This window comes from Acanthaster planci, linkage group LG08 (genome assembly GCF_054643075.1).
Source record: "Acanthaster planci isolate LZ-2023a linkage group LG08, COTS_SCS, whole genome shotgun sequence".
NCBI classification, from domain to species: Eukaryota; Metazoa; Echinodermata; class Asteroidea; order Valvatida; family Acanthasteridae; genus Acanthaster; species Acanthaster planci.
The window spans coordinates 13,266,546-13,280,974 of record NC_141784.1 but is presented as its reverse complement, the minus strand read 5'-3'; the positions used below and the strand labels follow the sequence as shown (position 1 = coordinate 13,280,974).

Sequence of the window (14,429 nt, the reverse complement as noted above, 5' to 3'; positions counted from 1 at the left end):
CGGTTGACACCTTTGAAAGAAAGTTGCTCGGAGAAGAGACTAATATGGCGCGTGTCAGTGTTAGCACCCAGCCACGCTTGAAATTGAGTGGCCGAGCATGGTCCGGCAGGTTTTGTAGTGTGAAACTGCATGGCAAATTTGGCATGCGTAAAGGTGTCAGTGCTCGCGTGAAAGAAGCTGTAGGGAAAGCATCATTTCGGAGACAGTGTGGCATCTGGCGTATGTAACATAGACTGACGAAAGAGCAGAGAATGAACGGTGGTTTAATGATATCAGTGATGTTTTCACACACATCGTAGCTTTTCATCAAGGAAGAAACGACATAAAGACCTGATTCGGTCGGATCATAAAACGCGTTTGTAGTTTTCTTGTTACGTCGTTGACATGTAATATTTTAGGGAAACGCGGTCTTGTTTTGAATGTAATATTAAACCGAGCTTCTTTCGAAGGGATTTTCCCATAAAAACACAGCAGAAGCAGAAATGAATTTCCAGCGTAGATGTATCATTTTTCTTTCGGTACATGTACATACTCGCGCTGTAAAAAGTCCTCGTTGCTGGCCCTACATTTCCGCGTGCATGCACGTGCGCTTGGCCCATGAGCCGTACCAAAGAGGTTTTGCTTTCTAGAGTGTTCCGACAGCCACACGCCTGGATTTTACGGTGCAAGATACATGTAGGTGTCAATCATTTTGGGTTTTATTACCTGATGGCAGAGGAGAGAACCGAAGGGGGGGGATACTACCATCATTGATGTTTGAAGTCTCCTAGCCCCGTACTCGTTTGGTTTGGGGTTGCCGAAGAAGGGGGTGTTAATTTGACAGTGCCTTTTTTATCTTCTTGTATATCCGGGAAGGGTAGTTTTTAATAGACCGACACCTGCGTGTCGTATGTAGTTTTATATTGTATACTGTTATAGGGTCTGCATACAGTGTTAGTGTGGTTTATTGTAAAACAGGTGTTTCATTTTGAGCTGGGTTCGTGTGACATGTCGGAATTGGTTCATCAAATATCTTCAATTAATACAATTTCCTAAAATTTGATTTAACGGATTTGTTACATAGTTGAGGGTTCATATAGTAAATTTCTTTTATATTAACCAGGCATAAAGTGTGGTCTGTTGGACCAGCGGGTGTCTCAGTGTTGACTTCACCACCGAACTGTAGTTTGGAATAATATAGTTTCCTATTTTGCAGAGGTTTGCTGTAATGTTCCAAATGATAGTTTTTCTTCGAGTGTGGATGTGAGCAACGCGTGTTGGTGTTCTCACATTATGTCGACTGGGGGCACTGGGCAGTGTCGGTTCAGATCAGTTCCACTGGCATGAGGAGTCACGTAATTGCGCCTCTCCGGCTCCGAGCTGAGCCCCCCAAACTTAATTTTTGTAATTGAAAATGCGGCCCGGTTGTGGGCGGATTATCTGAATGACTGTGACGCTCATGTCATGTCCTTATAACCGGGATTCATTTCGTTTGCATTTACATATGCCTCTCTTGCTGAAAAGAGGATACCCCCGGAGGAACGTTGATAATGCTTTTGGCTGCAGGACGAGAAATAAATTGTGCTTCAAAATGTCACAGTATAATGTGCTTTTCATTCCAGTCAAACTGAATGTTGAACGTTGTCACTCAATTGCCATGTAGCCTTTAAACAGGCTCTATATGCCGCTCGTTAAACCATGTATATATACTTCTTATGTAAATTCAAATAACTGCCACATGTTTAAAAAAAAGACATGTTTGCCTGTTATCGATTCCGAAATATAAAGTCGTATGTAGTTCATTGGTTCACGGTATGAAATGAGGCGGTTAATGTCCAAAGATACACCGGGGGCGACAGGGGGACCTTCCCCCCGGGAAAAAAGGGAAACGGAGAAAGGAAGAACCGACCACCCAAAAAAATATGTAAAAAGGGATAAAAATGTCCCATTTCTCCGAAAATTCTTGAGAAGTGACCCCTCCCCGGTTGATGGCTTGTCAGTATTTGCTTGCCTCTCTCAAATGTTCGACGACGTCAATGCTTCGGCTTGCTCAATGGTAAAAACTATCGTGGTTCAAAAATCACTCTCAGTTCCTTGTTTCGTATTTGTATGTTTATTTTCTCATGTACATGTACTGTACAATACATCTACTATGGGTTCGAGTTGATACCTACCAAACTGCACGAACTGTAACGCCGGTCAAGGAAGTCGATGGGAGTTCGTGTAATCCATCCGTCAAACGACACAGAGTGATGAGATCTGTAATGGTATAGGACTTGTTTGCGTGATGCAGGCGTGGTGTGTGTTCAGCAGGTTTATACGGCGAACCATGAGACCGTTTTCATTTGACAATTGATGTGACTGCCGATTGACATCATGCAAATGCACTGATAGTGTTAAGTCAACCTGGTGTCGGCCACTTTGAAGCTGTAGGAAAACCGAAAGTCGTGCCATATTTTGCTTGTTGATAGCGCTATAACTCTGTTAATATTAAAACATTATTACCCAAAATTCTTCAAGGGTGAAATGGAGCGAGATAACCTGAACTTATTATTACAAACCTTTTCAAAACCGTCATTTTTTGAGTGCTCCGGTATAGGTGGAACCTCTTTTCGGGACCCAATTGATTTAATTCTAGGTTTCTGTTAGTCATCAGGCGGGACATGCTTTATCTTCAGACGGAAGTACGGAAGTACAAGTACAGCATGTGACCTCAAAAAGTATTTTAGTGTGAAGACTTTAATGTTCGTTTCCTATGATTTGGCGTTGAATCTGAAGTGGGACGATTGGGGGTGTATGGTTGCAAACGCGTTATCATCGCAAAATGAAATCGTAATCCAGTCTTGAGAGTAAGCGAAGTAGGTCGAGCTGATATTACGAATGATGCACTTGCAATCACATGATGTGGATGGCTCGTTGCTGTTGCAGGAACCCAAATCCTAATCCTGCAGTGACGGTGGTTTGTCTTCGGAAAGATCATAATCACCTTATTTGGACTCGCGGACGATCTGCCGTATCTGTCCCGTCTATCTCCTTTGCTGACAGACTATTTGGATTACGCGATGTTCCCGGCATTAAGGCGCTGTCCCAGCTCAAGTTGCCTCATGATGTCCTGCCAAGACAGCGTTGTTGCGGTGCCCATAGAGCACGGACTGGGAGTGATTGCATTGGAAAGGGCGAGACTAGCGCATATTTATGTTTGTTCTCTTGTGTCATCATAATTTCGTTGAAGATTCACATGTGATACCCGCAGGAATTTTGTCTGCACCTACATGTATTTCTTTGTTATGTGTTTACTTTGTTTAAAAAACCAACACATTTTTAATGAAAAAATAATGGATCCGAAAGGTTTAAACATTCTTTTCCGCACATTACAATCTTCATAAAACCACCCATTTAATGATTTAGTAGCATATGTACACGTACGCATACATTAGAGAATAAGAAAAATTGGTTTCATATCATAATTATGTGCTTTAGTCATTCTGACATATCACTAAAACCTCATCCAAGTAGTAGTTATTGACCACGCACGGTTGTCATGCATGTCAATAGCATAAATGGGACCGGTATGAATGGAAGGATTGGGGTCAGGCAGGAAAATTATTCTCTTAACAAATCCCGCAAGGGGAGTTACGGGAAAGGACCCATGAAAACGCGAGTCGAGTTCACGGGCACCTGCGTTGCTGCTATCTTCCTACGATAGCAAGCCAGTAGCCCGGATGTGCCCATGATAAATCACTACGCTGTAAGCCCTCAGAAAGCGCAGTGCAATATCCTGTCGACGGCAAGCGTAACCTGAGCATGTAGGGCTCGGGATACTTCACCTGCGTTGTGGATGCAGCCATATCCAGAAATGGTTTCAATTACTAAGACGCCAGTTGCACAATGTCAACTATGTCAACACCAGCCAGTGAAATTATGTTTGCCTATGCGTATCGATATAGGGTTAGGTCCTGAGTCGAGTTACTGGACTGGTAATTTTGGTATTGCATTATTGTATTTCCTCGGTTTTATAACCCTCAAGAAGCTGATCATGGCATCTCATCTTGGGGAGAGCCAGCAAGTTTAGCTAAACGCGTTTGACAAAGACTTTCGCAAACACAGGTTGATTAAAGATCGACGGCCTTATCAGTATTGGGGTTAAGCTGAACTTTTACAGCGAGAGATGGCTAATTTCAAACTTGATCGGAGAAAGTTCACGCGCACTGTAGTATACTTTGGGAGGATTTATTGGCTGTGTAAAATAGCTCCATATAATCCACTTTATGCATTGATTTTGCCGGAGGACTGTTCCATTTGTCAGTTGTCCATCCTCCTTGAATGACGGAAAGCTTTGATGTCACTGCACAACTAATCCATGAACCTGTGAAAGACAGGATAAAGTTTAGTTTACTGTACGCTTTGGACAATCCTGTCCACGATGGGGAATCAGGAAATCGAGTTTTCTTTACAATACGTAAGGGCAAAGGTAATGGTGAACTCTGCGTGTAAAGGATAAATTGAATTTGAGTGCGCCATGAAAGAAGTCAGTCAGGAAATTGTTGGGTTGTTTCAGAGTTAGAGGCACACTTCTATGTTGTCAAGATATACTTTGTCAAGATGTAGAAAGATGTACACTTTTATGTTGTTTCCATATGAGGCTATGAATTATTTTGCAATTTGCTTCAGTTCATTCGCGGGTAACGGGCGTCCCACTTTAAAATGCCACTGCTATACGGGAAGTCAAGGCTTAGAGTTAACGCACCTCGAGAATCTGTCACCAGTCGGCACAAAATTACGTGTAAACATACCGTTAAGGAAAACTTCATTATACATTGAAATCACTTTGCTGACAACCTTTTCGGACTGACATTATATTTCAGCTGGCTTAACGAAGCTCGTGACTGACCAAAGGAACCAAAGCTTGACCTGAACGTGTTCAGGTAATTAGAAACTAACTTACCAGCGTCCATTCGTCAAAAACTAATCTCCAAGACCCTTCAACTTTGGTCGCAAATCGCACCGATGATTTATAGGCAGTATACTGAGGGCGCAGAATGTTTTCCCGTAGGAGATAATTAGCGCATTCCTGACCAAACACAGGGCCAAATGCTTAAATTTCGGCATGAGAGAAAAAGCGCAAGGGTCGGGCGTATTTTTTAGCCAGGACATTTATCACACTTGCTTTCTGGAGCAAGTGTTGGACGACCCGTCTCTGTTTGCGCACACAGATTAGCACCAGTTGGGAATATGGCTCATTATGTCGAAGGATGCTCGCATGCAACAGTCATCAACTTACAGAATGGAAATCTCTTTCTGAATAAGATGTAGAATAAACGGACGGGTCGCACCTTGTGTTTTGCTGGACTATTCACTTGATAGTTATCAACCTTGTACATAAGATACTTAGGCTAAACGAGTAATTCCAAAAAATAGGGGTCCATTTTTTTCATGTCCCTGTCACATCTGACATATGATTTTGTAAGTTCAGAACACATTTCCTAATTTCCAAGAGTGATGAATTAATGCAAATTACCTGCCATTGCCAAACATATAGTAATAGTTTGAAATCAATTCCGGTGATATTTCCATGTCAGATAACAAAGGTCAGATGTAACAGGGACACAAAAATGTCACACTTTTGGACCCCTAATTTCTGGAATTACCCGGACACGTAGCAGTTGTAAAACTTTATGTTAGTTCGAAACAAAGACAGGGACATTGAGCGTTTCAGGGAAGGACACTATCACTCCGTTTCTTCAAGAAGGGAAAGGTTATTTTGAGCAGTGGCGTAAATCTGTGCCAGGGACTTGGGCGGTAACTTAAATATAAAATATTGCCCAAAATCGAAAAGCGGGAGAGGAGCTAATTGCTGGATACCTTATGACACCAGGGAGACGTTTTCTTACACCCCTACCTTACACCAAAGCGTCTTATTTAAAGCCTGTGCAGGTGTTTTACCCTTTTTCAGTACTATTGGATACATTTTGGTCTTTGAGAAATGTACTGCATTTTTCTTGTTTTTTTTTCTCGTTATACGAAAAAAAGGACAGTGTAAGTATCAAGTTTTTAGCAAGGTCAAAAAGTTTCAGTTTTTGGAATCTTCATGATGTAAGTCTGCCTTTGAGCTTGATATTTTGCACCATTTCGGCCCCGTTTTCGGGCTTTTTCTTAACAGTTCCGTTGATTAGGTTTTCACTTTTTTATGCGACAGTTGTGGTAATGTGTGCATCAGGAGACTCCATCCGCAAAATCATGTTGGCCGCCCACGAGCTGGGCATGACGAACGGGGAGTACGCTTTCTTCAACATCTTCCTCTTCGACAGCAATTACTTCGGGGACGTCACCTGGAAGAGAGGCGACAAGGACGACGAGGCAGCCAAGCAGGCCTACCGCTCCCTCATGACATTCACCCTGCGCAAGCCGGAAACTCCCAAGTTCGAGGCGTTCGCTGCCGAGGTGAAGGAGCGTGCGCTGAGGGATTACAACTTCAGCTTCGATGCAGTTGGAGAGGAGGTAATAAAAAAAAAGTCCGGGGATGGGGGGGGTGCTCTTGCCCTTTCCTTAGTTGTACAAACCTGGGAGTCGCACCAGATTCGACACTCTCGCCTGTGACGGTTGAGTTGTTTGGCCGGTATAGGACAAGGAATCAAAACACAAATGGCATGTTTCTCAACGGTACCGGTAGAAATATTTTCATGACAACTATATTTACATTTTCAGCACGCTGAAAGCGTCTGACAAAAGACTAGAGCGCGGTTTGATCTAATACATGCCGGCTGCAAAGAGTACCGTTTCTAATTCGCCTCGGAAAACGAGTTGGTTAAGGTGTTCGTGGCGACTGTCTGCTTGAGTGGACTAATGTCATCATCGCTATCACCTTGACTATTAAAAGGCCACCAATCTCCTTTCGCCTGAGTGCTGGTTTTTCATCACTTGATTTTATTTTAAATTTTTTTGGGAGGGGGCTTGACTCTGTGTCCTTGTCGTTTGTCGTAAGTATTGTGAGAGATTCACCCTCAACTTGCATTCGAATTTAGGGAAATGAAAGCAAACATTAACCTAGCGGTTTTGTCGCGATATCGTGGGAACGCTTTATAGTTATAATCCTATTAAAACTGATAGTAGATTACGAAACACACAAAAAAGTCAGAACATAACTAAAATTGTTGTTCTTGTCACTTAAATATTCGTGGACAGGAAATAAGCAACTTTGGCTATTGATTTTAACTTGATTACATGTAATAGCTGGAGCCACAAAAAGTAATTCGTTTAGAAAGCAAAGAATAATTGCTTTGGTGGAGAGCATCTTTGTGCTGGCAGTGCTTACAGTTTCTGCGTTATAATCATTCGATCTCGAACGCTGCTGTTAAAGTACATTTCAAAACTATTGACCTCCCTTGAAACCCTTGAAATATGCACATAGTCTCGTCACACGGCTCACGCCATCTTGTTTGCTTTCATTGTCAATTATTCCATTTCACCGGAATGCTAACTTACTTTACCTAAACCGTGGACATGTTGGCTTAAGTTTTTCCATATCCAACGGAATTTATTTGATGTCATTTCTATTAATTGAGTCCTTTATAATTAAACAGCCGTCATTGTGAAATTCCACAATGTGCTTTCCTGTCCTGTTTGTTCAGTTTTTATTCGGGAGCAAATAAATAACCAAAACTATAGGTGTATTTCTGGACAGGAATATTTGTTATGCTTTCTATTTGAAGGAGGAGGGATATGCTTCTCCTGTGCCAATATTGGCATAATGTCCCGTCTTATTACAAGCACTATGGATGAAGCAGATCACCCACCGGCAAAGAATATGGTAATTTTGTGAAACCCGCATTATGCACTGAACATCCGACTCTTTCCTTACCTGAGAGGATACTGAATGAAGACAAGCTTATGGCGTGCGTTTACGTTTTCCCACAGAGATTGTCTATACCATTCTTTGGCGGGTTGCAGATGTGAAACGTGGGCCGCATCGCCTGCATTGATATGCTGACGCCAACATCTCTTTACTGCGGTGTTCGATATCCGCCATCTCTCATCTTGCATCTAGCTTTATGAATCTCGCGTTACGTGTCGCGTTTCGGATCTCGCATCTTAGGTTAAATGTCAAACACTGTCAAACTGGCATAGTTAGATGTCATGCGCACCCGGCACTGCCGTGTATAGCCACCTGTGTTGTTTGCAGCGTTTGTTGTGTAACTTCAGATCATTTTGGTTATTTTGAAGGTGTTGTTAGTAAGAGTGCAATATTTTGTTGTAATGTAAACAAATTATTTATCAAATTTATGTCATTATTTAAAGAAAAAGATTCGAAACGCAACTTGCGAGATTCTTAATTAATTAACGCGAGATGATCGGTGGTAGATTCAGAGCGCCATAGTTTAGTAAACGTCGTATTACGACCGCGAATGTCTGTGATAAATGCACGTCGATGAATAAGCTGCATCAACGTTCCACAGGGATTGGGTAAACCTAGAGGGCCTCCGGTTGAAGGTGGTGCAGGTGGTGTCTTGTACCCGGCTTACGACCCAATTTTCTTCGTATTTCGGTGGGATTGGAACGGACAATGGCTCTGCCTGGACGCGGCTTCAGCTCTCGTGTTTCGTTGTTTGAAATTTACCAATAAGACAAATTGTGTGGCATTTGGACCGTCGTAAATCATTCGTAATAAGAGAGGAAGATTGATGCTATTCCCTGTAGGTTAAATTCTGTACACGAAGAAATTTGGAATCCGAGCGTGCCGTTTGTTTGGCCCGTACGACCCGATCTTCATTAATATGGATTTTCCGTCTAGGATAAAGTGGTGGACTCCACCATGTACTCTCATTCATCATTTATGGCCCTGTGTACTTCATAAGTTATGAATGCCTAGCCTTTTTAGGATGTGGTAATCCTTTTTTCAATCTCCGTCATTTTCCGTCAATACTGATTTCCATATTCATGTGCCCAGCCCAAGATTTCGGTGTCTTTCTTGCGGAGAAAGTTTCTTGGTGAATCTATCATGATCTAATTCGGGTTTTTATTTTGACTATTTTCCTTTTTGTTTCTGACTGTAATTGATGGCGTTTCTGCTATGTCTTCTCTTTGGTCACAGGCAAAATGCTACAGTATAGGGATTCTCTGTGCAAACTGTGAGTCCAGAATGTAGCACATTGAAAATGTATTTTGCATAGGAATTTTTAGCTACTGTCCATGCTTAGGCAGATGGAGCACCCTATGCTGTGCTTATTATGACATCAATTTAGGTGGAAATAATCATTAGAAAAGACTAGAAAAGACTATACCAAGGTTGAAAACACCGGAATACGGTGCTCAAACGTATGCTTAAAGGACTGTTTTTTAATTTGTATTTAATCATTCAACATACAGTGTGTTGGAGAATAAATTTCCCTGAGCATGCTCAGAGTGTCGGACCGTATTAGATCGGATTTGATGCCGCCCCGTCTAGTCATTGCTGATGTGAGGGAAAGATACCACATGTCGAATTTAAATCGGTTTTTAAGCTGGAGTAATGCCCCGCGTGTTATCACAGATCCGATCACGATTGCCAAATGTTGCACAGAAGCTGCAGTTCGGCTGGGCTCATTACACGCCTCGGTGGCTTTATGCCGTGTTTTCGCTGAAACACAGCGCCATTCCACCCAGTGCAGTGATTTCAGCCTTAAATTTGTGTTGGTGAAATGTCAGAACCGTACAGCTGTTCCGAAGTTAATGATGCTGCGCGTAATTTTTTTTATTCAGTATGTGCAACGTGAGTCGGAAAGAAATAGCACAGATTAAACGACGCATACGATGAATTTTTCTCAGACGCATTTTTTGGCAATTTTTACATTGCCCCCCAAATGGTGAAATCTAGTTGACTTCCATGTTATGTTACGTGTTTTGAAAAGTGGTTTTTTTAAACAGTTGAAATCGCTCAGTTTGTAGGGCTTTCTGTTCAAATTGTGAATCTTGAATTTTCTAATTAAAAACATTCTAAGAAAGGGTTACTCGTTGGCTTATTGTTATGTACTTACACAACAATGTTTCATCAAAGACAGGGACATAAAGGACAACAAAACTTTATAAAACTTCACAAGTTTTTGTGCACACATCAATGCAACATTGATTTGTCCTTCCCGGAATGATACGATAGTGTTGCTCGTAGTATGGAAGTGCCATTTGGTGCTATTTTTATACGACAAACTTGCACCAAAATTTAATGTAGCCAAAACTTTAAAATGAGGCTTATTGAAATATAACATGTACATGTACACATACATGTATTCAAAAAGCGCATCGTGTTAGCACCACCACTATTGAGAACTCGAGGGTGGGGTTGAAAAGGTATGCCGTTAAAACTGTGCTTAGAGTTGAAATACCAAGTATACTTTTTAAATATGTTTGTTCTGGTTATGTTTAGATATTTACCTTGAAATGCATTGAGGAATGTGCTTAAATACCGGTACTAAACGCTTTTCCGTGGTAAACATTTAGCTTTGTGAAACCCGCTCAGTATTTGAACACATTCCTAACCACATTTCGAAATAAGTATCTGAATATGTCGTTAGTGAAACGTGTTTAAAGGTGGGTATCGTTTAGAAATGTGTACCCTCAGCGTCTTGTTTATAGTGTATTTAGGATAACTATAGGATATTGCCTCCAGTAGAGAGACCGCCAAGTTCGCTGCCATGGTGACGGAAACGGGGCGCTTTCATATCCTCCCACCGTTTGCCGTTGTTGGCACGAGTGCTGCGAGGCGATTCCGTCTCGTCTCCCTCGTTCAAGCTGCCTCGTTCCCTCTCGGCCAGTGCTTGTACAGCACAGATGCGGTATTTATGTGGAACGCTGCGGTAATGTTGGAGACGGTTAATTCCGATCGTCGGTGATCTCCCAAGGATAATGCACATGTTATCACACAAGTCAAAGATGTGACTGCTGGCAGTGCCAAAGACATTGCGGTTTTTCCTCTGGCGTATCAAGCAGGTCAGCTCAGTCGAACGCCCCTGGTGAACTTTGGGCAAATCGGCGTCATTGATCTGTGCCATTGATTTATTACGGTATGCCCATAGAACTATCGCTCTGATCCGATAGAGAAATAGCCCACTCTCCTTCAAGACCCTATCAAACTTTTTTAATTGATGGTAAACTGTGCTCAACAGCTAAATTGGAAGCATGACTATTGCGAAAACAATTCCTAATGGGTAATAATTCATAATGTGTTAACAAGAAAGCAGGGGGATACATGTTGTGGGCTATTTGATAAATGGTCAGATATCGGTATCTGGAGCCGAGTGTTCTTTAAAGAAGTCTGTCAGGAAGGACAATTTTTATTTCACAGGACTTAAGAATTATTTGCTTCTTTTATCTGTTGTTAATGTATGAGTCTTTATCGGCCCACTCCTGCACACGAGTGTTTGATGAAAGGAATTCTTGTTTGATATCAGTTGTAATACGCCGCAGATCGTCGAATCAATGCTGGGACAACTTGTCAGTAAACAAACGACAGAGGAATTGTACAGCTGAACACACAAACAAGTTAGTAATATCAATTCATGAAACGTGTCTATCTTTATGGGGGCTTTAATTTTGCTTATTAATAATGCAGTCATTGGGTCGAGGTCTTTGCCCGTTTAAAGTACACGTAAGTTTAAAGGATAGCAGCAATCAAGTAATTGTTTTAATACAAGCTTTCAAAATGCACCTTTTTGTCTCAGTTAACCTTATTTTCAACTTCCGCCTTTTTGTTTTTATATGATTATAAGTATTTCCATATTCATGACAAAATCGGCGATGTCATCACAGAAAGAAAGCTTTAATGTTGTTTTGGTGAGTACACAAAAATGCCCTGCACTTTGAGATTTTGCTGGACGAAATTTTCTCTTCTTTTGCTGATTCATTGTTGTTCAGCATCAATACTTTTCTCAAAAGTACTTTTAGTAAGTATATTCCTGGTTCACAGTATGAACAGAAAAACCAGCAAACTGAACTATATCTTCCCTAGATGACGTCGAGGTAATAGCGCCCTCAGCTGTCCAGGAAAGTATGGGTAATTTTTAAAAGTCGTTAAAATGTCACTTTTCAATGCATTTAACCAAATCTGATCGTACAAGAGTTTTCACATTTTGAAGAGGAGTACAAAGTTGCGGAAAATCATGTCTCAGAAAAATTCATTGCAGCTACACTTTAACTCCCGGCTGGTATGTTGTCAAAAACTGAAATATATAGTGTGTGCCGTAGATGAAATATGCCCACAAGGTTAGTTGTTGTGTGGTCAGTCAGAGTGCGGTCTCGATATATTTACCGGAGAGGTTATGTCATCTTTGGCTTTATGACCTCTAATGTAAAGGATCAGTTATATAAATATACATTTTAGTAAAGACAACCCCAGCTGTTAACTTACTTTCCGTCTTCTTTTATCCGAATGTTTAATCTATGTGTCTGATGGTTATCCTGATTTTGGAGGAGTGTTATTGTTCGCTTTTGCATCGGTGTTTTATCTCATTTTATATGTGTGAGTGGAATTCTCAAGAAAATGACTTTGGTGCATCTTTTGCTTTGGTTTAAAAAGAACCAGGCTTATACAAAAGGCAAACATTTTATCAGAACCACATATAAGGGGAGGTAAAAATGAAGAAGTTCATGATACAATAATGACTTGAGTCAATTAATAATCCTGAAGAGAATCTCAGTTAACCGCTTGATATGCATGAAAAGTTATTGTGAAACCTGATTGCCATATGGTATGTTGTCAGTTTGACCGTTGTTAATGAAGTTTTAAACCATACCTAGTCTTCCTAGGCTGGCGAAAATTGTCTGCTTATGTACCACTTTATGATAATTTGTATACCAATTACTCTATTCAATGGCAACATAATTTGTGTGCCTTCATTGAAGGGAATGAGTTTATATAACAGTTGATAAATTTCTAAATCCTCGTTAACAAAACAAACAAAAGCAGATGCTCCTTCCTGCCATTTGTATACAATTTGTATTCGTTTTGGATACTAAGAACCTATCGTTTCAGAATCATCAGTGCTCCATAACCATATCTCTTGAGCTCATAGGGGAAAGATGGACAGGTACTAAAAAGAGTGAAATTGAACCAGACGATGTTCAGGTTCCGGTCAAACGGCGAGGTTGTCATTATTTAGAGTGAAGGTGCATCGATGCACCGTTTTGTCGAGGCGAAAGTAATTGCGGCTGTTGATTGGATGGGTATCTTAATTTGCAACAGGCAGGATATATCCACTGGCTTATTCTATGGCATTGCTGCAATACCCTAATGTCATGTAACACAGCACGGAACAAAAACAAACACTACACGGAGTAGAACTTTTTTCGTGCAGAGCCTTTTTGAACGAGGAATTATCTACACTGAAATTGGCAAGAATTGCTCTGAATCGCGTCGGCATTATGCATCGAACGTGTGTATTTTTAACCTTATAATTGGATTTCGGCGTAACCGGGGGTAAGGCGAACTTGCAGAGTGGTTTATTTTATAGCAGTAGCGGGACAACGAAAATGGACCCTAAATACAAATCTGGATTGGGAATTCATTTGTTGTGATTTATACAGAATTAAGAGAGTCATTGCTGTCATCATCTCTGATCCATTACTTTTTTTAAGGTTAAGGTATCATCGGCTTGATGAGCTTGTGTGTCCAAGTACTCGTCTGAGCCGGTTCGATATGTATACCGTACCTATCAGAAACATCAACCAAGGTGGATTAGGAGTAAAACACGCATTGCTTGGATCGTTGTTTTAGTTTCCATTGCCTGAAACTTGTATCCGAGGCATCTCCTGAACACCGTACTAATGCCGTCCAAACTCCACGCTCCCAAAAAATCATTTGTGAATTAATTTTAACTTCTTTTGAACTGCATTTTCACAGGTTCTCAAGGTAGTTATGTTTAAATGTATGGTCAGTTTTTAGATTTTTAGATAGTTAGATTTTTATCTTCAAATCTGTTTTTCTGAAAAGAAGAAGAAAATGTACAGGTTTTTTCCATCAAACTCTTTATATTATTCACGAGTGCATACTTTGAGGAAACACCTCACAATAGACAAGATTCTGACCAATGAAAAATGGCACATCTATAAATAGTGTGGTGAACCCATTACACTAAACAGGTATTAAGTATTCTTTACAAGTGCAACACCCTTTAAAAGTTTAATAATACGTGGATGCGATTTTCAGGCCATAATCAAGTATTTGAGGGTATTACCAGCAAATAAGACAACCGCTTTTGAACCCCTGGGTCACACGTATCCCTGCATCCCATTAATGTTTGCATCTGCCCCCCCCCTCCATTTTCTTCTTTATCGGCGGAGTGCATTAATTTTCCGCACTGAGTGTTCATCCGGTTTTTAGTAGCATCGTGGGATCATTTTGACACCAATTTTTGAAGATCGAACGCACTGTTCTCGCGTAGTGTCTATTTTTCCCGATACTGGTCAACCAGAAATTGTATATT

The 14,429-nt window shown here is 41.0% G+C and overlaps 1 protein-coding gene across 5 annotated transcripts in view; it reads left to right on the top strand.

Annotated features, from left to right (window-relative positions):
- LOC110977382 (atrial natriuretic peptide receptor 1-like) overlaps window positions 1-14,429 on the top strand; it is a 275,377-nt gene that overhangs the window by 182,886 nt on the left and 78,062 nt on the right. For all 5 annotated transcript variants that reach the window (XM_022231463.2, XM_022231460.2, XM_022231461.2 and 2 more), the window contains exon 2: window positions 6,176-6,477. In XM_022231463.2, coding sequence (XP_022087155.1) covers window positions 6,176-6,477 — 302 coding nt within the window. The remainder of the gene's footprint in view (window positions 1-6,175; window positions 6,478-14,429) is intronic.